At 40.8% G+C, this 22,880-nt stretch overlaps 1 protein-coding gene and 1 non-coding gene across 2 annotated transcripts in view; both read right to left on the bottom strand.

The window, feature by feature from the left end:
* The window catches only part of LOC138758627 (V-type proton ATPase 116 kDa subunit a 1-like), a 135,045-nt gene that overhangs the window by 15,522 nt on the left and 96,643 nt on the right, over window positions 1-22,880 (bottom strand). The window contains exons 13-15 of the mRNA XM_069927904.1: window positions 21,242-21,335; window positions 12,461-12,579; window positions 5,289-5,505 (exon numbers count right to left, since the gene is read on the bottom strand). Coding sequence (XP_069784005.1) covers window positions 5,289-5,505; window positions 12,461-12,579; window positions 21,242-21,335 — 430 coding nt within the window. The remainder of the gene's footprint in view (window positions 1-5,288; window positions 5,506-12,460; window positions 12,580-21,241; window positions 21,336-22,880) is intronic.
* Window positions 8,758-8,859, bottom strand: LOC138752114 (U6 spliceosomal RNA). The gene has a single exon (XR_011350387.1). It is a non-coding gene; the product is annotated as a U6 spliceosomal RNA (small nuclear RNA).

Raw genomic sequence — 22,880 nt, 5'->3', positions numbered from 1 at the left:
CAGCCTTAAACATGGGTCCCTTTTTGCTTACAACAAACAATCTGCTGGATGAATTCAATGGGTCATGCAGAATCAGTGGGAGAAAAATAATTGCTATTATTTTGGGTCGGAAGCTTTGACAGAGATTTTTTTTAAATATCTCCCACTAATGCTACTCAACCTGCTGAGTTCCTCCAGTAGATTGTTTGTTACTCCAAAATCCAGAGTCTGCATTCTCCTGTGTGACTTCTTTTTTGCTTAATTGTGCACTTGATTATTTTCACATACATTGTTTTACCCATTTCTCTGCCTTATCACAAGCACTGAATCTTGATCCATTAAACAGATTCATTTTTTTCCTTTTTCTTCAACCTGTGGTATATAGGTGTTATTCTTCAGGGCAGCATTCATTGCCTATCTATAAATAGAATTGAGAAGGTGTTGTGAGCCTCCTTGTTTAACCACAGAAATCTGTAGCCCCTTTCACACTGGCACCTTGTCCCAGTAATTGACGGCCAACATACCAGTTAAGGGTCCAGTGTGAAAGCTCCTTAATCGGCATGCGGGTGCCAAGTCAGACAGGGGATAATACAACCTAGGTAGATTGTATCATTCCCCCACATCAACTGACGTCTGCATGCCTTTATCCCAGTGTGAAAGGGACTTGGACTATCCAGGGACAAAGTAGTGACATATTGATGTCATTTTGTGCGAGTGCAGGAACGTGAAGGAAACAAAAGATTAAAGGAATAAACTTTGCCTACCTGTACAAACCTTTCTAAATTTATAAATGACCATGGGAAAGTGGTATAAAACATATAGCCAAACAATTTATAAAGACCCGGGAAAGTCCTAGTAGCAGTAGTGCACAAATTATAAAGACAGTGGGAAAGAACAATGGTGGACCTGCCCTTCCAGAATTCCATCCAGCAGATAAACCCCTACATGAGTGCTCTGTGCCTACAGTCCTTTCTCTGCCGCACAGAATTCTGGGAGGGGAGATCTGCCATCGCTCTTTCCCATAGTCTTTATGAATTGTGTGCTATTGCCACTACAACTTTTATAAACGGTGTTTATAAATTTATAAAGGTTTATATAGGTCAGCACCACAACAAGAACAACACGGGTTGAAGGGCTCATACTGTGCTGTACATAATGCTTAATTATGTTATAATTAGGTATGATGATTTTTTTAAATACAAGATCATAATACATCGATCAGATGCGTCACTCAGATGTCACCAGTGGAGGACAGAATCCCCTTTCCCAAGGACACTTGGTGGTGAGTGTGAAAGGATGCAGAGAACCAGTTAACAGAGGCCCAGTGTGAAAGGCAAAAATGGCTTCATTAACCAGTTCACTGAATCTCCTGGTTAGTCAATGTGAAAAGGACTTCTGTGATGAAGGTACTCCCCGAGTGCTCACATGTAAGGGTTCCAGGATTTTAACCTTGGATTGATATGTTTTCAGGTCAGGACAGTGACCCCTAGAGGGCAGCTAAGTGGTGCTATTGCCAGGCATATTATTCTTGTCCTTCTAGATCAGGGGTGGTCAAACTTGTTTAAGTAAGAACTACATACAGTATGATAAACTTCAGATGTTTGAGACTGCAAGACCTGAAAAAAATATTCCATACACATTTTTACTCTTTCATGCATATTTTGTTATAATTTTTTTAATATAAATATTAAAAAATACATGCATATAATAATATTTATTCATGTGTGTAGTTTTTAAATGGCTAATTTGTATTAATTTCAATAATTAAAAAATACACATGTACATACCAGATATTTTGAAAATCCAGACTAATTTTCGATGGAAATCTCTGTACAAGGAAGCAGTAGAGGCTGCCTCATTAAATGTATTTGAGATATAGATTTTTTTGCTTCTTAGGCAAATTAAGCATTACGAGGGAAAGGCAGAGCTTGGTCCACAGCCAGGTCAGCTGTGATCTCACTGGATGTGGGAGCAGGGTCAACGGGCTGGATGGATGACTGATGAAACGCTGCTGCCACTGTTCTCTGCAGATACCTACACCATTGCAGTGTCCACAGTTGAGCGCATGATGCAGGAAGTTGCCCGAAGCAAAGCTGCCTCCTGCAGCAGGGTGAGGCCAGGGAACTCACAGTTCTGATCCTCCCTGTGCCACATTCTGCTCCCCTCTTCCATCACTGGTGGGATGGGGGAGCGGAGGCTGGGACATGGAGTGGTGTAATCTCTGTGCTACCTGGTGATGACTTTCCATCTGGTGGGGGTCAGTGGCCACTGACAGGACCTTCACTGGTGCTACCAGCTTCAGCTCCATCCTGGATTGGCAACTGGATGAGGTCTTCATTAGGGACCCCCTCCAGCCTCTCCTGTCTCCATCATTTTGTTTCCTCCCTAATAGAGTGCCATGCCTCATCAGAACTCTTCTGGCCCAGCCCTGGCTTCCCAACCTCTGCTGCCATTCCCTACAGAGGGCACTCAGCTTTGACTGATCCTCCTACCTTACATCCTACATCAGCGGCGCTCTGCTGTGGTGTGGCCCAGCAAGGAGAACCCAACTCTGGTGTGTGCTGCTGGCTCCGCTCCTCTGTGAGGGCCATTCCTCCACTGCCCACTCCCCTTTCCCTCTCCTCGTCATGCAGCCTGGGCTGTGACCATCCCAGGACCCCCTGGTTTGGCTGCAGGGATTTGTAATGTCCCGTGGCAGCTTCAGGAGCACTGATATCCCCTCCAGCCAACGTATTTCCTCAAGCCACGCAGTATATGCCAGAGCCACAAGTGGCTCATGAGCCGTAATTTGCACCTCCCCCCCTCGAGTTCTAGACGATTGAGATTGGGTGTTTTGGAGATGAAAGCTTGACAGGTTTCTGCAATGCATCTGAAGGTGGTTTTCATGTTGGACCGGACTGGAAGAATTAAAGATGGCGTATTAGTTGCCAATTAAGCATATCAAAAGGTATCAAGTGATGGGAGTATCAGTGAATAACTAAGGGAACTGGGTATACCCCTCACGTAAACTTTCTTGAAATGAACATTAGCTGAATATCTATTTTCAATAGTGTTCTGGTACATTATTTCTTTCTCAGTAGCAATTGTTCAAGTGAGAATGGAAGGAATAGTATTAATTTATGTGGCTACATAATTCAGATTCTGGTTATTCTTTACGAAGTGACTGACATCTTGACTTTGCAAAACTTTGTAACCATTTACAAGATATAACAGGGATTGTCATAGAGTATTATTCATTTAGCTGAATGAGTGCAACTTCAAAAACTTAAATGACAGTCTGCCCTCCATCTAAAGCCTCTTTCACACTTACTAGTGATCCCAGGGATTGAATGCCAATCGGCCTTTAAAGTGGCAATTGTGAAAGCAAAATTTGTTCCAGTATTTTAAATAAGAACTCACATCATCTCACGCCATGGATTGCCGGCCTCGACCCCAGTACAATCCCTGGCATCTGCAGACGCTGGCATTGAGATCAGGCAAGTTTGAAATGGGCAATTGCATTGCAGGCACTTCCGATTAAAGGTAGAACAGACAAACCCTGGGGATAAACCCTTGGAAGAGTGAAAGTGTTCAGTATCCCGGTTAGGAGTGGTCTAGTGTGAAAGGCCAAACCCCCATTCCTATCCTGGCACACTGAAAGGCCGATTTACTGGGATGCAAGTGTGAAAGCGGCTTTACGAATGAACTTTAGGTGCAATGTGGACAATCCACAGGATATATTCCATCAAATGTCAAACCTTTAAGTTTGTTATCTCTGTCATCTAAAAGGAAAAGAACAAGCACAAGAGAACTTGTAGGATCCCTATCAAAACATACATTTGGCTATACCTTGGTGAAGGGCTCAAGCCTGAAATGTTGGTTTTGTATCTTTGTCTTAGCTAATTAAAGTATACTGTTTGACCTGATGAGTTTCTCCAGCATTTTGTTTTTACAAACCACACACCATCCTGATTTGGGAATACGTCATGATTTCTTCATGATCTCTGGGTCAAAATCAATTTTCAATACAACTACTTTCCACTGTAAAATTCAAAATGCATGACAAATATGGCCATTTACAACCAGTTCCATGAATGACTGCAATAAGTACCATTGATAATGAGTCAGAATCCTTGAGGAGCATCATTACAGAATCGAGGTTTAAAAGGAATCTCCAACCTTCTCAGCCAGCCAGAACAAGTTAATTTCCCATGACTTGCAAATGTTTGCATGCTGAGTCAAATATTTAAAAAAAACACTTGCCAAGGTTACAAATCCTTTACACTGCTGGAATATCCTGGGGTTGGGGGCGGGGGGGTGGGGGGGAAGGCAAACGTAACATATGGCTTCATTCTTCATGATACTAATCACTTCCACTCAGTAAGGAACCGGAGAAAGAAATGAATGAAAATGGTTCTGTTCGTTCATGCATTATCTCAAAGTAAGTCATGTTTTGGTTCGCATTTGTCTTTTCACTGAATTATTTACCTGTTTACAATCTGTTTACAAATAAATGAGGCCCCCTTATGCTTCAGAAGATCTGCGCAAATGTTATCCTGTTCTATTGCCACAGCCCCTTAAATTGAGATCCATGGAAAGTTCAGACATTTAGGAAGTTTGGTTGAGTAATCAATGACGCTAAATCTCAGTGAGGTTCTGACTCAGACCAAATACACTGAGTTAGTTGGCAACTGGAAATTTCATTGAGAAGCTGATCATTGTCTGCTGTTTGACATTCAACACCATCATACGAGCAAAATTAATAATCAAACTGTTCCTCCCCTTGCAAGTGGATCTTAGCCTTCCTCATAGGCAGACCCTAATCAATGTGGATTGGCCATGTCAGCTCAGTAACCCTCAAAACAAGGGCACATCAAGGCTGGTGCTTAGTCCCCTGAATAACCATGATTGTGGAGCCAAGTTTATGTCCAATGCAATCTATAAATTAATTGATATCACTATGACATATCTTATATACTTGTGCAGTGGCAGTAAGTAAAACTTTTGATACATACATACAAAGTATGTATGTATCTGAGAATAAACTTTAATCACTCATACTATGATCAGTTTGTCTGACATATCGGTAACTACTACAGTGGTGACGAAACTGATAATTGTTGCTGACATCAGAATTGTCTGGGGTGATTTTAAGACTTATCACAATTCCTATGTTAATTTATTACCGAGAATAGTATATTGAAAAAACTAACTTTTTTAAAATTAAGTTTAAATGAATGCTTGAGGTTACTTAACCTCAAAGAAACCAGCAAACCAGCAAAACCAGCAAAGAAAGCAGAATGCCATACTTAGATTTCTCAAATGCCCACCTGCTTACAGTAGAAAGATGTAATTGTATGGTCACTGTAGTTAAACATTAACATGTTGATGAAGTGGACGAGGATACTTGGAGCAATTTCAGATTCAGCTGCAGTAAACTGGCACCACTTGAAAATGATCAAGAAAACCAAGTAACCAAACAGAGCAGTCATAAAAATGATCTCTGGGATAAACTGCAGAAAAACGTTGTTAAGCTCTTTAAAGTACCTGAAAGAAAATACACAAATTCATTAGCTTGAATTATTCATAATATTTTGTTCATAAATACTCTGATTCTTTAATCAAGAGTGGAGAATATTTAGGAATTCATGTCTGTTATTGTCAGAGGACACTTATTTCAGGTGAATGGAAGAAAGTTTAGGCGAGACATCAGAAGTCACTTTTTTTACTCAGAGTATGGTGGGTGCCTGGAATGCATTGTGAGGGATGGTGGTGGAGGTTAATACAGTACAATAAGGACATTTAAAAGGCTCTTAGATAGGCACACAGATGTAAGAAAAAATAGAGGAATTGAATTGTTGTTGGGTAGACTTATGTCGGTTTTGTTCTATGTTGATCAATGAAAAACTAAATAAATATGTAATTTTAAAATAATCAAACATATTTAATATAATATTTTTTTAAAAATATGGAGATCTGTATTAAATATTACTTTCTGAAGTTCATGGATATTTCTCTCTTTCAATAATTCCAGTGAAAGAAATACCCTGTACTCATTTCCATTTCCCATCACATCATCTTTTTTTCATATCTAATCTAGGCAATGTTATATCTGAACCGACTCAGAATAATTACCAAACCCACTAAAATGTAGTAGGAGCTAATATATATATATATATATATATATATATATATATATAAAAAATGTGTGTGTATATATATATATATATATATATATATATGTGTGTGTGTGTGTGTGTGTGTGTGTGTGTGTGTGTGTGTGTGTGTGCGGATATATATAGATGTGTATGTATACACACACATCAGGTCTGTAAAGGTCTGAGAGTTGTAACCAAAAAGCATTCTGCTGACAAAGGATGCTTCAATATTCAGAATAAATTTTTTGTTAGTTTCTTTTAAGAACCAATTGACAACTTTGTTAAATGATACTGTAAATTTGATATTAAATCAGAACTTGTTTCCCTCATTATATATAATGAATCTCAAAACATTTTTGACTGTTGACATTTAAGCCTTAAGATTTCATTAACAGTCTTGTTATGAATCATTGAAGTTCATTTTACTAATATTTTAATAAAATAAGTTAAACATTAATACCATTTAAGTCTATTAATATTGAAAACGGTGTTGGAAATACTCCATCTTTTATTTGGCAATGTTTTAAGTGCAATGACATTCAAATAATTGACATAATTAAATACATTTTCCCTCTTGAGTGCATCTATAAAAGTTGAAAATGCCGAAAGATGGCTCTAGTTGGAAATATGCTTTTGTCCATATTATCCTTAAGGAGGGTAATCCGTTTTACACAATTGCCACTCAATTGATTTTCTGAACATGTATCTAGGCCCCACTGGTAGGGTCAATGCTAGGCATTTGCAATAAAAGAAATTGTTCAAGGCAAGTTCTCTTGCACAAATTCCCTTCCCTATGAATTTGAGTAAATAAAGGTTTCCCTGAGCATGAGGCAAGCAGGCACAGAACTGCATCTTTGGTGTTACTTATGTCCAGTCTGCTTTGTACTAATTAAACAACTTCCCACTGACCTGAAAACTCCAGTGGGTGTTAATTCAGGAGGCAGACATTGCCCTAATATAGCTGCCGGCAACACATTCTGAGTAATTCAGTTCTTGTATTCTGTGTTTGCTCTCAAATGATTCTGCGGAGTAAAATTTCTTGGTCAACCCATAGTTCAAAAATAGCAGGTCAGATCGCTGAATAACCTTTGATAATTGCTGAGTATTTTGTGCACTTCTGCAATGGCATGAATGAACATGTTGGTGTACAGAATGAGGCACTTTGAAACACATTTGCATTCCACGGTATGGTACTTGAAGGTTCGTTTGTGTTGCTACGTGGATAAGCAAATCAGCGGAGATGGAGTATACACAGAACATCTTTTTTTTAATGGAAGACAGTTACTCTCATCTAATCTGCAGTGTCTGTGAATCATGAATCATACAATTGGTTCTTAAAGGTAACATGCAACTGCATTACACATGGCTCCCACTGAAGCTACTGCCAAGTATCCAAATTGGTATTTAGTTTCCAATTAATTCATGGTATTTACTTAAGTTGGTAATTTATCCTTTGCAATCCTTTCACTGCAAACTCACAGGTTCCATAATCAATGTCCTCATCACTCAGTCTTGTCTACTTGTTCCATAATTCCTTCAGGTATCATGTCCTCACCCTCTCTAGCTTTCAATGTTTATTTCTAGATCATATTTTCCAATGAGATGAAAAGAAAATTGTATGAAAATTCATGTCCAACAAGTGGCTATAAGGTTGTAGTTACTCGATTTTACTTCCTAAATATGTTTTAATTGACAGATTCGTAAATGGAAAAAATTGTGCAGATGCTGTGTTGGTCTTCTTTTCGCATTAGAGTTATGAATTTCAAATATATTTTCTTTTAACTCTTCAAAGGACCATTTTCCCCTGTTTATCTATGATCTATTATATTTTACTTTTAATGACATCATTCAGAATTTTTTTTTAAACTTTGTTTAAAATTTTATGACATGAATAAAATAAAAATTACATTTAAAGAAATAATAAAAAATAAGATAATAATAATTAGAATACTACATCATTAAACTACACAAATTAACCTCCCCAATAATTATAACACAACATTAATCATCTAATTTAAAATTAATCCAACCCTCCCCCAAAATAAAGAGTGAAGAATTAATTAACAATGTTGTAAATAAAATAGAAAAAACCCCACTTACAAAAAAAAGATAAAATGTAACAACAAAAAAAATTACTAACAACAAAAAAAATATCAATACTAAAATAATACCCTTAAACATATATTTAAATCAAACATAATTCATGTATTTAACAAATGAAATCCACTTTAAAACTAAATTCAAATATTAAAATCATATATCAACCACATATCTGTTATACAAAAAATCATAATTAATCATTCAGAAATTTTACATCCACTTCCATTCTTGCTTTGCCAGACTTATCAATATGGAATGCATGGCATGTAAATTAGAGTTGTTATAACTCAACCCCCGATTAAACAGAATCAATATGTGCCACTGGAAGAGCAAATTAATTGAAAGAATTCTTGAAAAATCTGATTTTACAACACTAGGTGGAAACCATTCACCATCTGTGTAAAATATGCTTTAAACCTGCTTTAGTTTGACCGATAATTAGTTATCGGGTAAAGGAATTCAGCAGTGGAAATGAACAATTCACCCCAATTTTTTTCTCTTTATTTATTTATTTATCTATTTATTTATTGATTTTTTTATTAAAAAAACGCTTCACGAATTTGCGTGTCATCCTTGCACAGGGGCCATGCTAATCTTCTCTGTATCATTCCAATTTTAGTATATGTGCTGCCGAAGCGAGCACAATTCACCCCAATTTTATCATTAGATAGTTCATGAATTAAGTATAAGCCAAATCCTCTGTGGCTTCCCCCTAGCACTGTTTCTCTAGCACAGGAAAGAATGCTTCTCATTGTTCCTTTGCGAAGCTATTTGTTTTAGAACCCTTCTGACATTTCTGAGATTGACTAATTCGGATATGTCAATCCATAGCCTTTTCAAATATATATTTGTACAACCATAAATACTTGGGATTTTCTTGGCACCAGAGGGTAACTTTTGTTTACTTATTTAAAGAGCAACATAGAACATAAAGCAGTACAGCACTGGAACATGCCCTTCAGCCCTTGATGTCTGTGCCAGCCATAATGCCAAATTAAACTAATTCCATTTGCCTGCACAAAATCTATATCCCTTTATTTCATGCCTGATTATGTGCCCTTCTAAATGCCTCTGAAACATTGCAATTACCAGTATATCTGATACTTGTAACACATTCCAGACATTTACCTTTCTGCGTAAAAAACCTTGGCTTAGTCCCCTCTCTGCTTTCTGTAGGGCAGGGACCTCTCTTTCCATGACTCGCTAGACCACTCCTCCCTCCCCACTAATCATCCCCTTGGGACCGACTCCTGTGACCGCAGGAGACGCTCCACTTGCACTCACACATCACTACCTTTCTGGGCCCCAAACAGTCCTTCTAAGGGAAGTAACATTTCACTTGTGAATCTGCAGGGGTCATCTACTGCATCCTGTGCTCCTGTTGTGGGCTCCTCTAGATCAGAGAGACCGGTCGCACACTGGGAGATCACATTGTGGAGTGCCTCTGCTCTGTCTGCTGCAAGGGTGGATCTCCCATTTACCATCCATTTCAATTCCTATTCGCATTCCCTTGATGACATATCTATCCGTGGACTCATGCACTTACAGATTGAGACCACCAGCAAACTGGAGGAAGAACACCCCAGTTTCCAACTGGGCACCCTCCAACCAGATAGCATTAATATCAACCCCTCTTGCTTTCGTTAAACCCCCCCCCCACCCTCACTTCTTCCCCCATCATTTTCCACCAGCTCTCTCTTTTCCCTGCATCCTTTCACACAAACATGATAAATTCTTACCTTGTTGCTAATCATATCCAATTAATACCTTTTGTTGGTCTGGATTCCTCCTCCAGCCAGCATTATCTGAATTCTGAGATTTCCTGCTTCTGCCTTAATCTGCTTATTCCTTGAAGAAGGGCTCAGGCCCAAAATGTCAGCAATATATAGTATCTTTGCTTTTTTGGTTGCTGAAGAGACCAGCTAAGCTCCTCCAGCATTTGGGTGTGTTTTTACAAAACATCTTGGCTTTCACATCTCCTTTAAACCTTTTCATCTCATCTTAAACCCATGCCTTATCATATTTGATCTTTCCACCCTGGGAAAAAAAGCACTGATTATCTACACTATCAATGTCTCTCATAATTTGATTCTTTCTTTCTTTGGCTTGGCTTCGCGGATGAAGATTTATGGAGGGGTATGTCCACGTCTGCTGCAGGCTCGTTGGTGACTGACAAGTCCGATGCGGGACAGGCAGGCACGGTTGCAGTGGTTGCAAGGGAAAATTGGTTGGTTGGGGTTGGGTGTTGGGTTTTTCCTCCTTTGTCTTTTGTCAGTGAGGTGGGCTCTGCGGTCTTCTTCAAAGGAGGTTGTTGCCCGCCGAACTGTGAGGTGCCAAGATGCACAGTTGGAGGTGATATCAGCCCACTGGCGGTGGTCAATGTGGCAGGCACCAAGAGATTTCTTTAAGCAGTCCTTGTACCTCTTCTTTGGTGCACCTTTGTCTCGGTGGCCAGTGGAGAGCTCGCTATAGAACACGATCTTGGGAAGGCGATGGTCCTCCATTCTGGAGACGTGACCCACCCAGCACAGTTGGGTCTTCAGCAGCATGGATTCGATGCTTGCGGACTCTGCCAGCTCGAGTACTTCTATGTTGGTGAATGTTGAGGATGGAGCGGAGACAGCGCTGACGGAAGCGTTCTAGGAGCCGTAGGTGATGCCGGTAGAGGACCCATGATTCAGAGCCGAACAGGAGCGTGGGTATGACAACGGCTCTGTACACGCTGATCTTTGTGTGTTTCTTCAGGTGGTTGTTTTTTCCAGACTCTTTTGTGTAGTCTTCCAAGGGCGCTATTTGCCTTGGCGAGTTTATTATATACAAACTCTCCTTTTGTTATACCCAATCCATGTCCAAATTAAATTTTTCCGAACCCTTTCCACACCCTCTTTCCTGTTATGTAGAGGTCAGAATTGAACACAATACTCCCAATATGACCGAACCAATTTTTTATATGTACACTTTTATGCTCAGTGGCCTGAGCGACAATCATATATACCTTTAATGGTATTCGGAGCAGATAATTATACAAATAGTATTTTGTCATTATTTTTTAAATTTCATTCAATTGTTTAATTTAATTAATTTAATGGGCACAATTCCACTGCCATCTTCACGTTTACCCATGACACCACAGTTGTCGGCAGAAACACAAACAGCAATGAGAAAGTGTACAGGAGGGAGGTAGATCAGCTCATTGAATGGTGGAATGACAACAACCTTGCGCTCAATATCAGCAAAACCAAGGAGATGATTGTGGACTTCAGGAGGAAGTCAGGGACCACAATCTAGTCCTCATTGAGGGCTCAGAAGTGGAGATGGTCAAGAGCTTCAAGTTCCTGGGTGTCAACATCTCCGAGGATCTGTCCTGGTGCCTCCACATTGATGCAATCGCAAACAATGCTCACCAGTTGCTATATTTTGTGAGGTATCTGAGGAGATTTGGTATGTCACTGAAGATTCTCGTAAATCTACAGGTGGAGAGCATTCTGGCTGGTTGCATTACTGCCTGGTATGGAGGCGCCAACTCTCAAGACAAGAATAAGCTCTAGAGAGTTGTTAACTCAGCCTGCGACATCACAGGCACCAGACTTCACTCCATCGAGGACATGTACATGAGGTGGTGTCTTAAAAATGCAGCCTCTATCCTCAAAGACCCCCATCATCCAGACCATACCCTCTTCATTCTGCTACCATTGGTGAAAAGCCTAAACATGAGCACTCAATGGCACAAGGACAGCTTCTTCCCCTCTGCCATCAGATTCCTGAATAATCAATGAACCAAAGACACTGCCTTACTCTTCGTGCACAATTACTGAATTTATATTATTTTCAATAGTAATGTTGTAAGATGGTTATAATATGTATGTTTGCTCTATGATGCTGCCACAAAACACCAAATTTTATGACAATAAATCCTGATTCTCATTCTGATTTTGCAATGATAATAATAATTTTCATTACAGGCATCTAATTAATCTCAAAAAGGTAATCTAGTATCATTAGAAAAATCGAGAGAGAGATTTTTATCATCTGTGGAAATGCTTACATCATGCCATATGGATTGGAAGAAAACGAGATCCCAACCAAACTAAAAAACATTTTTATTGCAATTAGAAGCACATGACAAATCATAATTTAGATGATCATTAAATGCAACAGCAATTAGACAACAAGGGTAATAATTTTAAGCAAACGCCTCACTTTCTCTGTGCTTTTATATTTTGTAGCCAGGGTTTCATACTCACATGTGGTTCAATAAACTTAGCACAACTCCAAAAAGCATGTGAAGCATACCAAGGATTATCGACATCTTCATCTTATAGGAGTTCAGAAACGTTAGCTTGTTCACAGCAATATTCCAAATCTGAGGAAAAGAAAATATATAATAACAGATATTAAAAAAAGTTTAAAAAAAGATAAAGACAATGACCATGAGGAGAAATGGATATAGGACACACACCCAGGTCTGATTAGCCTGTGGAGGGCTTGCCTTAGCAGAGGGTATCTTGTATTAAAAAGACCGAAACATCCAATAATACCAGGGAATACAACTGAAGTTGTGTTTGATACCTCTGTCAGGGATTGTAACACCTAATCCTATATATCAACCTGAAAAATAAAATGGCCATGCTTACAGTAATATTAGAATTTCATAAGCAAGAATATTTATATGGCAAATATACAAAAAAAACAACAAGGGAAGCAGTAATTTTTCAGTCAGGTGCCAATTGCTTCGACTAATAGTTCTCAACCTTTTTCTTTCCACGCCCATACCACTTTAAATAATCCCTATACCATCAGTGCTCTGTGATTAGTAAGGGATTGCTTAAGGTGGAATGTGAGTGGGAAGGGAAGGTTAAGAATCACTGCTCTAGACCCAATTTTTACTGAAATATTGTCATTGGCCCATTTCCTTTGGAGTTATGAAACTGTGCACATAACGAGTCAATGAGGTACAATTAAAACAGTGGTTTTCAAACTTTTTTTTCCACCAACATGCCATCTTAAGCAATCCCTTACTAATCACAGACCTCCTATAACATAAGGAATACTTAAAGCGGTATGTGAGTGGAAAGGAAAAGGTTGAGAACCACTGGCTTAGACAATGATAAAGTTGGATTTAAAAAATGTTCTGAAGGGAAAGTTAGAACAGAAAATAAAATTAAAAACTTCAGAAATTGGCCGCAAAATTGATTAAATCGATGAGCTCATTGCAGGTGCAGGAGGCTGCACCCATATAGTCGTCGATATACCAGAGGAAGAGTTAGGGGTTTTGCCTGTGTCGGCACTCTGACTTCTACCTGGCTGAGGCCTGTCGACAGCTCTCAAATACCTCATCCATCAAGCCACCGTTTGCAACACCATCTCTCACCTCATTGACTGGGAACCTCCAACCCACGGCCACCAACCTCATTGTCTCCCATCCTCGCACCATCCGTTTCTATCTTCTACCCAAGATATATAAACCTAATAATCCATGCAGACCCTCTGCTTCCTATAGCCCCACGAAACCAAATTCATCCTACTTTAACTCCATCTTTTCTCCCCTAATTTAATCCCTTCCCATCTACATCAGTAACACCTCACACACCCTCCACCTCCTCAAAGACTTCTGATTCCCTGAACCGGACCGCCTCATCTTCACGATGGATTTCCAATCCCTTTACACCTCCATTCCCCACACAGAAGGTCTCAAAGCACTTCATTTTTTGTGGACCTCAGACCTGAGCAGTCACCTTTCACCACCACTCTTCTCTGCCTGGTAGAACTTGTCCTCACCCTTAACAATTTTTCCTTTAACTCATCCCACTATCTCCGGATTAAAGGAGTAGCCATAGGTAACCATATGGGTCCCAGCTATGCCTGCCTGTTTGTGGGTTTTGTGGAGCAAAACATGTTCCAAGCCTACACAAGCAAGACCCCCCCCCTCCCCAATTATTCCTCAGGAACATCGACGAGTACATTGGGGCAGTTTCATGCATTAGTTTCATTAGTTCATCAATTTCATCAATTTCAAGGCCAGTTTCCACCTGAACATCAAACTCGCCTGGTCCATCTCTGATAATTCTCTCCCTTTTCTGGATCTCTGTGTCTCCATCTCAGGAGACAGACTCTCCACTGACATCTATTACAAACCCTCCAACTCCCACAATTACCTGGACTACACATCCTCACACCTTGACTCCTGCAAGGAATTCAACCTCTTCTTTCAATTTCTCCATCTCTGATGCATCTGCTCCCAACATGAGGTCTTCCAGTCCAGAGTCTCTGAAATGTCTGCCTTCTTCCACAAACATGGCTTCTCCTCCACCACCATTAACTTGGCCCTCACCCACATCTCCTCCATTCCCCACTCATCTGCCCTAGCCTCTGCTGCCCCTAGAAACAATAAACACAGTATTCCCCTTGTCCTCATCTACCACCCCACCAACACATTATCTGCCGGAATTTCTGGTACTTACTGCAGGACCCCACCACCAGACACATCTTTCCATATCCTCCCTTCTCAGCCTTCCGTAGGGACACGCTCCCTCCATGACTCACTTGTTCACTCTTCTCTCCCCCCACCCATCGTCCCCCCCACGGCACCTTTCACTGTGGTCATAGGAGGTGTAATACCTGCACCCACACCTCCTCCTTCACCAAGGTCCAAGGTCTCAAACAGACTTTTCAGGTGAAGCAATACTTCACATGTACTTCCAAAGATCTGATTTACTGCATCCGGTGCACCCTCTGTGGCCTTCTCTACATCAGAGAGACTGGTTGCAGATTAGGAGATAATTTCGCCCAGCACCTCCACTCCAACCATTTCAATTCTGAGTCACACTTTCAAGTTCACATGTCTGTCCATGGCTTTTCACACTACCTCACCCTGATCACCCGCAGATTGGAGGAACCACACCTCATTTTTTATCTGGGCACTGTTATGACCTCGGTTGTACCATCAGAGGTTTTAATAAACACTCAGAGAAACTTGTAAGTTTACAGCACAAACTTTTACTCACATCTCAGGCTGCTGGTCATGTGTTAATACACTGTTGCACTGAGCATGCTCACCACTCAGTGTGATGTGGCTCTTACAATGTGTCTCACTGAGCATGCTCACCACTCAAGTGTGAAACAGCTCTTGCAGTCTTGCAATGCTCCTGCTCCAGCATAAAATGGTCCCAAATTTCCACTGTATATAACATCCCCTTCTTTAAAAAAAGTCCAAAAATTAAAAGATTTATTAAGATTTAAATTTCTTAAAAATAAATTGTAACTGCTTCTTTACCTGCACTCACCATTAAGAATTAAATATTCTAATTATACAATTGCAGTTCTATATTCTTCTCAGCAGTATTGCACTGGTGGTAGGATGTTGCTTCTCCACCTTATAGACCTTGTTGTGTGTGTTTGCTTCAGTGGTGTTGGCATGGTTGTGGATGGTGGTGTTGTTTGCCTTGGTTCTTCTGTTGCCTGCTGTTCAGTTGTTACATTGTTGTTGGTTGGGGTTTCTACTCGCATTTCTGGATTATTAGAAGCTGCTGGTGCTTCTGGTGCTTTCTGTGTCAGATCTGGGGTTGGGCGAATGTGGATCCTGTTTCGTCTCAGCTGCCTACCAGATTCTGTCTCAATGATATATGTATGACCTTGACGTCTCAGGTTCTCTAACAATCTTTGCTGGACTCCAGGATTTTATCTCTAGCTCTTGAACATGCACATGCTGCCCTCTGAAGAGTTCTGGTAGTGTTTGTGCATGTTTATTGTAATGTTGACAACTTTCCTCTTGTATGTTAGTCAGCTTTCTTCTTGTTTCCTCTTGGTCGTCTGGTGGATGGATTTTGCTTGGCAGGGTTGTCTTGTACTTTCTGCCATTCAGAAGCCCTGCCAGGGATTTCATGTCGGCCCTCAAAGGCGTGGCTCCCAGTGACAGAAGGGCGAGATAGAGATCTTCCTTTGTCTCGTGACACTTTGTGAGAGTGTGTTTAATTGTCTGTACATGCCTCTCAATGAATCCATGGCCTTTAGGGTAATGTGGTGATGAAGTAGTGATGATGAACCCATATTCTGCAGCTATTTCTCTGAATTCACGCGATGTGAATTGGGTCCCATTGTCACATATCACTTGTTCGGGTATCCCCTGTTTTGTGAAGAGTGCACATGCTGCGACAGTGATGGTCGATACTTTCAGGTCCTTCACTTTCCTGATGAAGGGGAATTTAGAGTACTAGGAGGACACAATCAGATACCATTCTTGGTTTTCGGTGAACAGATCTGCTCCCACTGAGTGCCATGGCCTGGTGGGTATTTCCGCAGGTATCAGCTCTTCTTTTTGTGTATTTCTGTATTTCTGGCATGCCGGACATGTAGCCATTATGTTTTCGATGTCCTTGTATATGCCTGTCCAGTAAACTGCTGACTTTGCTCTAAGTTTGCATTTCTCCATTCCCATGTGGCCTTGGTGTATTTTCTGGAGAATTTATTTTTTCATTGTCTCTGGTATTATCAGGCAAGACCCTGCCAGCAGTACATCATTCTCCAGGGATATGTCGTCCCCGACAGACCAATACTGGCGTATTGTAGGCTTGTACCTGTTTTGTCCTTTCTGGCCATCCCTGTATCACCTGTTGGGAGAGCAGCTGCAGCACTTCTTCCTTGTGGTTTCTTCTTTAATTAGGTTTAGTTTGTTAGTAGTTACCCTAACGAGGTGATGTTTCTTGATTTCCATATCTTTCATTTCGTATTTTTCATTTGGGAAAAGATGTGACAAAGCATCAGCGAGCACCATTTCCTTCCCTGGCCTATACTTCAAGGTAAAGTCGTAACATTGGAGCCAGAGGAGTAGCCTCTGTAATCGGGCTGGTGCCTTGCTTAGGTTCTTTTTCTGGATGTGTTCCAGTGGGCGATGACCACTCTCTACCACAAACTGTCTCCCGTAGAGGAATCTATGGAATTTTTTGCATCCATATATGACTGCCAACAGCTCCCTTTCGATATTGGCATATTGGGTCTCTGCTGTTGTCAGGGCTTTTGAAGCAAAGGCTATCGGTTTTCCTTCCTGCACCAATGCTGCCCCGAGGCCTCTGGTGGAAGCATCTACTTGTAATGTGGCAGCTTTTTTCCTGTCGTAGTCGCTCAGTTCTACTTCTCTGCAGACCACTTCCTTTAGCTTGTCGAAATCTCGCTGATGTGATGGTGACCACTGAAACTCCACATCCTCTTTCAGCAACTCTCTGAGGTTGGCTGTGTGGGATGAAGGAACTCATATATTGGACCAGACTGAGGGAGGTTCTTAGTTCCTTTATGTCCTTTGGGTGTTCCATTTCAGCAATGGCTGTTTTCTTCTCTGGGCTTGGCCTGACCCCTTCAGATGTGTACACCATTCCGAAAAACTGCCACTCCTCCACCTTGATGATGCATTTGTCTGCATTGAGTTTGATGCCAGCCCCTCTTGTTCTCTCCATGGCCTCATGTAGGTGGAGATCATGGGTTTTCCCACCTCTGCCAAAAATCTGGATGTCATCTGCGATGCCAACAGCGCCCTTGCATCCCACGTAGGTCTCATCTATCTTATGCTGGAAGATGTCTTATGTCTTGGTTCAACTTTAGGCCAAAAGGTAGGCGCAGTAACTTATACCGGCCGAAAGGAGTGATAAAAGTTGTTAGCAGTGTCGATTCTTCATCCAGCTTCACATTCCAATACCATTTCTTGACATCTAGCTTACTGAAGATTTTGGATCCCGCTAGTTCAAAAGTGATGTCCTCCAGCATTGGTAATGGATAGTGCCCTCTTTTGATTGCTTGGTTTAGGTCTTTGAGGTCCAGACACATTATTAGGTGGCCATTCAGTTTTTATTTTCTACTAGAGAATTTACCCAGTCCGTTGGCTCTACTACTTTTGCTATTCCTCGATTTTCTTCCATTGCTTCCAGCTCCTGCTTTAGCTTTTGTTTCAGCTCAACTGGAACCTTCCGTGGAGCATGGATTATTGGTTTGTATTTTGGGTCTATATTAATGTGGTATTCAAAATTCCCAAAGCACCCAACTGTGTCATCAAAGCATTCAGGGTACATGCCCATGAGCTCGACCTTATTTGTGATCGGAGCCCGTTGCTCAAGTGGGGTGTCACTATTGATCCTCTTGGACATTTTCTTCTCCCTGATCTCATTGTTTACAGAGATTAGCTGTAATTCTTGACAACAATTCAGGCCTAGGATTGGTCTGTTGGCGTCAACCACAAATAATATGTATATAATGCTCTTTCCTTTATGTTTCCTTTTTATTTGGACTTTCCCTAGTTGTTTAATGACAGGGCCATAGGCTGTGAACATGACATTTGCAGCTTCTAGTGTGCCTTCCTTTGGGTATCCTTTCTTTATGTACTCGGGGAACATCTGACGGTACAGTCTAAGCAGGAGGATGTTGCTTTGTGATCCAGTGTTAAAAAAGATAAAGGTGGACAAATCTCCATGTCCGGTCAAAGTATTCCCAAGGACACTCAGGGAGACTAGTGTACAGAGAGTGGGGCCATTAACAGAGATATTTAGGATGTCACTGGTCACGGGAGTAGTGCCAGAGGATTGGAGGGTGGCTCATGTTGTTCCTCTGTTTAAGAAAGGGTCCAAATGTAAGCCTGGAAATTATAGACGTGTCAGTCTGACGTCTGTGGTGGGTAAGTTGATGGAAAGTGTTCTGAGGGATGGTATTTACAAATATTTGGAAGAATAGGGATTGATAGGTAGTAGTCAGCATGGTTCTGTCAGGGGTAGATCATGCTTAACAAACCTTATAGAAGTTACAAAAAAGATTGATGAAGGGAAGGCTGTGGATATTGTCTATTTAGTCTTCAGCAAAGCTTTTGACAAATTTCCTCACAGGAGGTTAGGTGGAGGCATTAGGTATAAATAAGGAGGTAGTGAAATGGATTCAGCAATGGTTGGATGGGAGGTGTCAGAAAGTAGTGGTAGAAAATTGTTTGTCAAATTGGAGGCCGGTGACTAGTGGAGTTCCTCAGGGATTGGTCCTGGGTCTACTATTGTTTATTATATATATTAAAAATCTGGAAGAAGGGGTGGTGAATTGGATAAGTAACTTTGCAGATGATACAAAAATTGGTGGTATTGTGGGCAGTGAGGAAGATTACCATAGCTTAAAAAGAGATATAGGAAAGCTAGAGGAGTGGGCTGAGAAATGGCTGATGGAATTTAATACGGATAAGTGTGAAGTGTTGCATTTTGGAAAGGCACATCTAAATAGGTCATATACATTGAATGGTAGACAATTGAGGAGTGCAGAGCAACAAAGGGATTTAGGAGTTATGGTAAATAGTACCCTCAAAGTTGATACTCAGGTAGATAGAGTGGTGAAGAAGGCTTTTGGAATATAGGCCTTCATAAATTGGAGTATTGAATTCAAGAGTTGGGATGTTATGATGAAGTTGTACAAAGCATTGGTGAGGCCAAATTTGGAATACTGTGTGCAGTTTTGGTCACCAAATTATAGGAAGGATATAAACAAAATAGAGAGAGTGCAGAGAAGGTTCACGAGAATGTTGACAGGATATCAGGGTTTGAGTTACAGAGAAAGGTTGAGCAGCCTGGGGCTTTTTTCTCTGGAGCGTAGAAGATTGAGGGGGGATTTGGTGGAGGTGTTCAAGATTTTAAAAGGGACAGAGAGAGTCAACGTGGATAGGCTTTTTCAATTAAGAGTGGGGATATTCAAACCAGAGGCCATGGTTTGATATTGAAGGGGGAAAATTATAAGGGGAACATGAGGGGAAATTTCTTCAACACACAGCAAGTGGTTGGGATGTGGAATAAGCTTCCGGCGGAGGTGGTTGAAGCAGGGATGTTATTTACATTTAAGGAAATACTGGATAATTACATGGAGGGGAGAGGATTGGAGGGGTATGGACCAGGTGCTGGTCAGTGGGACTGGGAGGGTGGGGATTTGTTCTGGTATGGACTAGTAGGGCCAAACTGGCCTGTTCTGTGCTGTATATGGTTATATGATTATATAGATCAGTTGGTCCAGACCAGAGGCAGCATAACTTTATTTTTTTGAGGTTCATTCAGGATACTGGTAATGGGAGGAAATAAACCATCCTTGAATCTGGTGGTGAGTTATCTCATACTCGTGAACCATTTTCCTGATGGTAGACATGGTAAAGGGGTGAAGAGATTGTGGCTGGGGTGTGATGAGCCTTTTAATATGTTGGCTTATTTCCAAGGCAGCAGGAGGTATGGATGGAATTGATGGTAGGGGGGGAGGGGCGGGGGTTATGGGGTGGTGGAGAGAAATATGCGTAGCCTGGGCTGTGTTCACAACCATCTTCAATTTCTTTCTATGTTGGGTGGAACAGTTCCTGTATCACACAATGATGCACCCTGACAGGATACTTTCAATGGTACACCTGTAGAGGTTGTTAAGGGATGATGGTGACGTACCAAATTTCCTCAGGCTTCTGAAGTGGAGGTGCTGCTGTGCTTCCTTGGCCATTCCATTGATGTGAGTGGACCAGGACTGGAGATGTTTATCCCTTGGAACAAAGCAGTCCATTGATGAAGACTAGGAGAGAGCTCCCCCTCCACTGGAAGTCTATAACCAGCTCCTTTGTCTTGCTGACATAGAGGGAGAAGTTGTTGAGCTGACACAAGCCATTAGTTCCTGAACCTCCCTCTAATACACCAACTTATCTTTGTTAGAAATCCTGCCTATGATGGTGGTGTCATCTGTGAATCAATACATGACTCAGATATATGACTCCTCTAGCCCAATACATAACCTCACACCATCCCAGTTTTGTCCTTCTACAGATTTGATGAGTCTTTCAAGCATTTCATCTTTTTATTTTAAGTTGTGCGGCACCTGCAAAACTTTGCTTATCAAGTTCTAATAGATGTTAAAAGGTTAAACTTGCTTCCAAGGTGGTGATGTTGGGAAGAGAAAGAGAAATTAAATATTCTCAGGAAAAACAGGGGAGATCAATTCAGGGGATCAGAATATCTAGAATACAGCTCCATTTAGAGTTCACTGCAACTTACTGGGTCAATGCCAAATGGATAAGGTTTGCCTGAAAACACTCCTAGCTCAGCAGGATTCAACTGGAGGACAGCTGATTTCTGTAATGTTTCATTACTGAAAAAGATACATAGATATAAACATCGTTAAAATCATTGCCTGACCCGACAACTATTGAAAGTACATTGTCACTTCAATGCCATATACATAACTTTCACAATATTTCACTTTCACACTTGAATTTTAAAAGGTTGATGAAAAGGTTTGGAAAACTAATAGAGCCATTAATTCAGGTAATTTTCAATTACAAGTGCATTGTGCAACCCAAATGACTGTACTTGATCAAATATGTAAAACAAAATAACCATTTGCTATTTAAATGTAATATTTAAACAAAATTTAAACGTTATTACATTAATTTTACATGTAGTTTTATATTAGGCAGTTGAGATGCGATTGTGACAGTTTATGTTATATTTTATATTGCATAGATTTGTTTTATAGGAGATAAATTGTGACAGGTTTTTTTAGTTTAGGTCACATGCAGGTAAAAACACTTCAAAACAGATTCTCATTTAAAATGCCAGAGCTCTGCTCAAGCCAGACAGTTCAGGCTCCGAGTGCCTTTGCAGAAACTTTGAAGAATGCCTATAGAGACTTCACAAGTAGGTGTTAATTGGACATGCTATGGAGTAATGGATTATTGTTTTGGAAAGCAATGGATGAACGAACTCAGAAGATTAGGGTCCAGGGCGGCAGTCTGTCTGAGTGCGGCTGGCTGTTCTAAGAGGGTCATGTCATTTTCTCTGAGATAGAAAGAGAGAGAGAGAATTCAGTTCTCGTTTGGCAGGAGTAGCAGCTGGGACAGGAACAGGGAAGTTTGTGGAAAAACCACATTTTGAAGACAGGGTGTGAGATCTTAGTTCAGCCTGGTCAAAGCCCTTGTGGTCCATACTAGAGGAGAGGACTTGCTGCATAATGTTTCATTTGAAATAAGGGAAACAAAGAGGAACTTTGTGGTGACCCAAAAGAAAGAGGTTATCATCTGGAAAACCCTGATGGGGCAAGTTTCTTTGGCAAGACACTAAAGAAGCTGTTCAGAAGGGATCCGTTGTGGGAGCAACAAATCTCTCTCTGAAAACTGACAAGAACCGTCCTGAGTGGTAACCAATTACCTTTCAAGCACCAAAGACTGGTGAACTTAATAAATGTTGCATTCTGTGCACAGTATAAGAATTGCCTGCAACCAGTGAACTTGGAGGAATGAGAAGTGAGATTGGACTGTGAATCAAAGAACTTTTCTGAACTTATACATACATTACATACACGTGTGCTTAGAGGTAGAAGGGGGTTAAGTTAATGGTAATAACTTAAAGTTTGATCCTGTTTTTATGTTTAAAGATAATTAAAAGCAACTTGTGTTTAAATAACCATTTGTCTTGCTGCTGGGTTTCGGGGTCCTTTGGGCCCATAACAGGATTCACTGGTAGTGTGTTGTGCTGATGGTTGGCTCCATCCACATCTGCTCACATATAACCCTGGTTTCCCACCTAAACCAAGAACCCTTCTGAATTCTACTTGAGACTCTATCTTCAGTTACAAGCTAATAAAAGTGTATGTTCTCCCTCCAGTCATGAGAGTTTTTATTCATGCTACAATTTT

Source organism: Narcine bancroftii, chromosome 1 (assembly GCF_036971445.1).
Source record: "Narcine bancroftii isolate sNarBan1 chromosome 1, sNarBan1.hap1, whole genome shotgun sequence".
In the NCBI taxonomy this organism is placed as follows: Eukaryota; Metazoa; Chordata; class Chondrichthyes; order Torpediniformes; family Narcinidae; genus Narcine; species Narcine bancroftii.
Note: the sequence above shows the minus strand (reverse complement) of the source record. Positions and strands in the feature narration are given on the sequence as shown.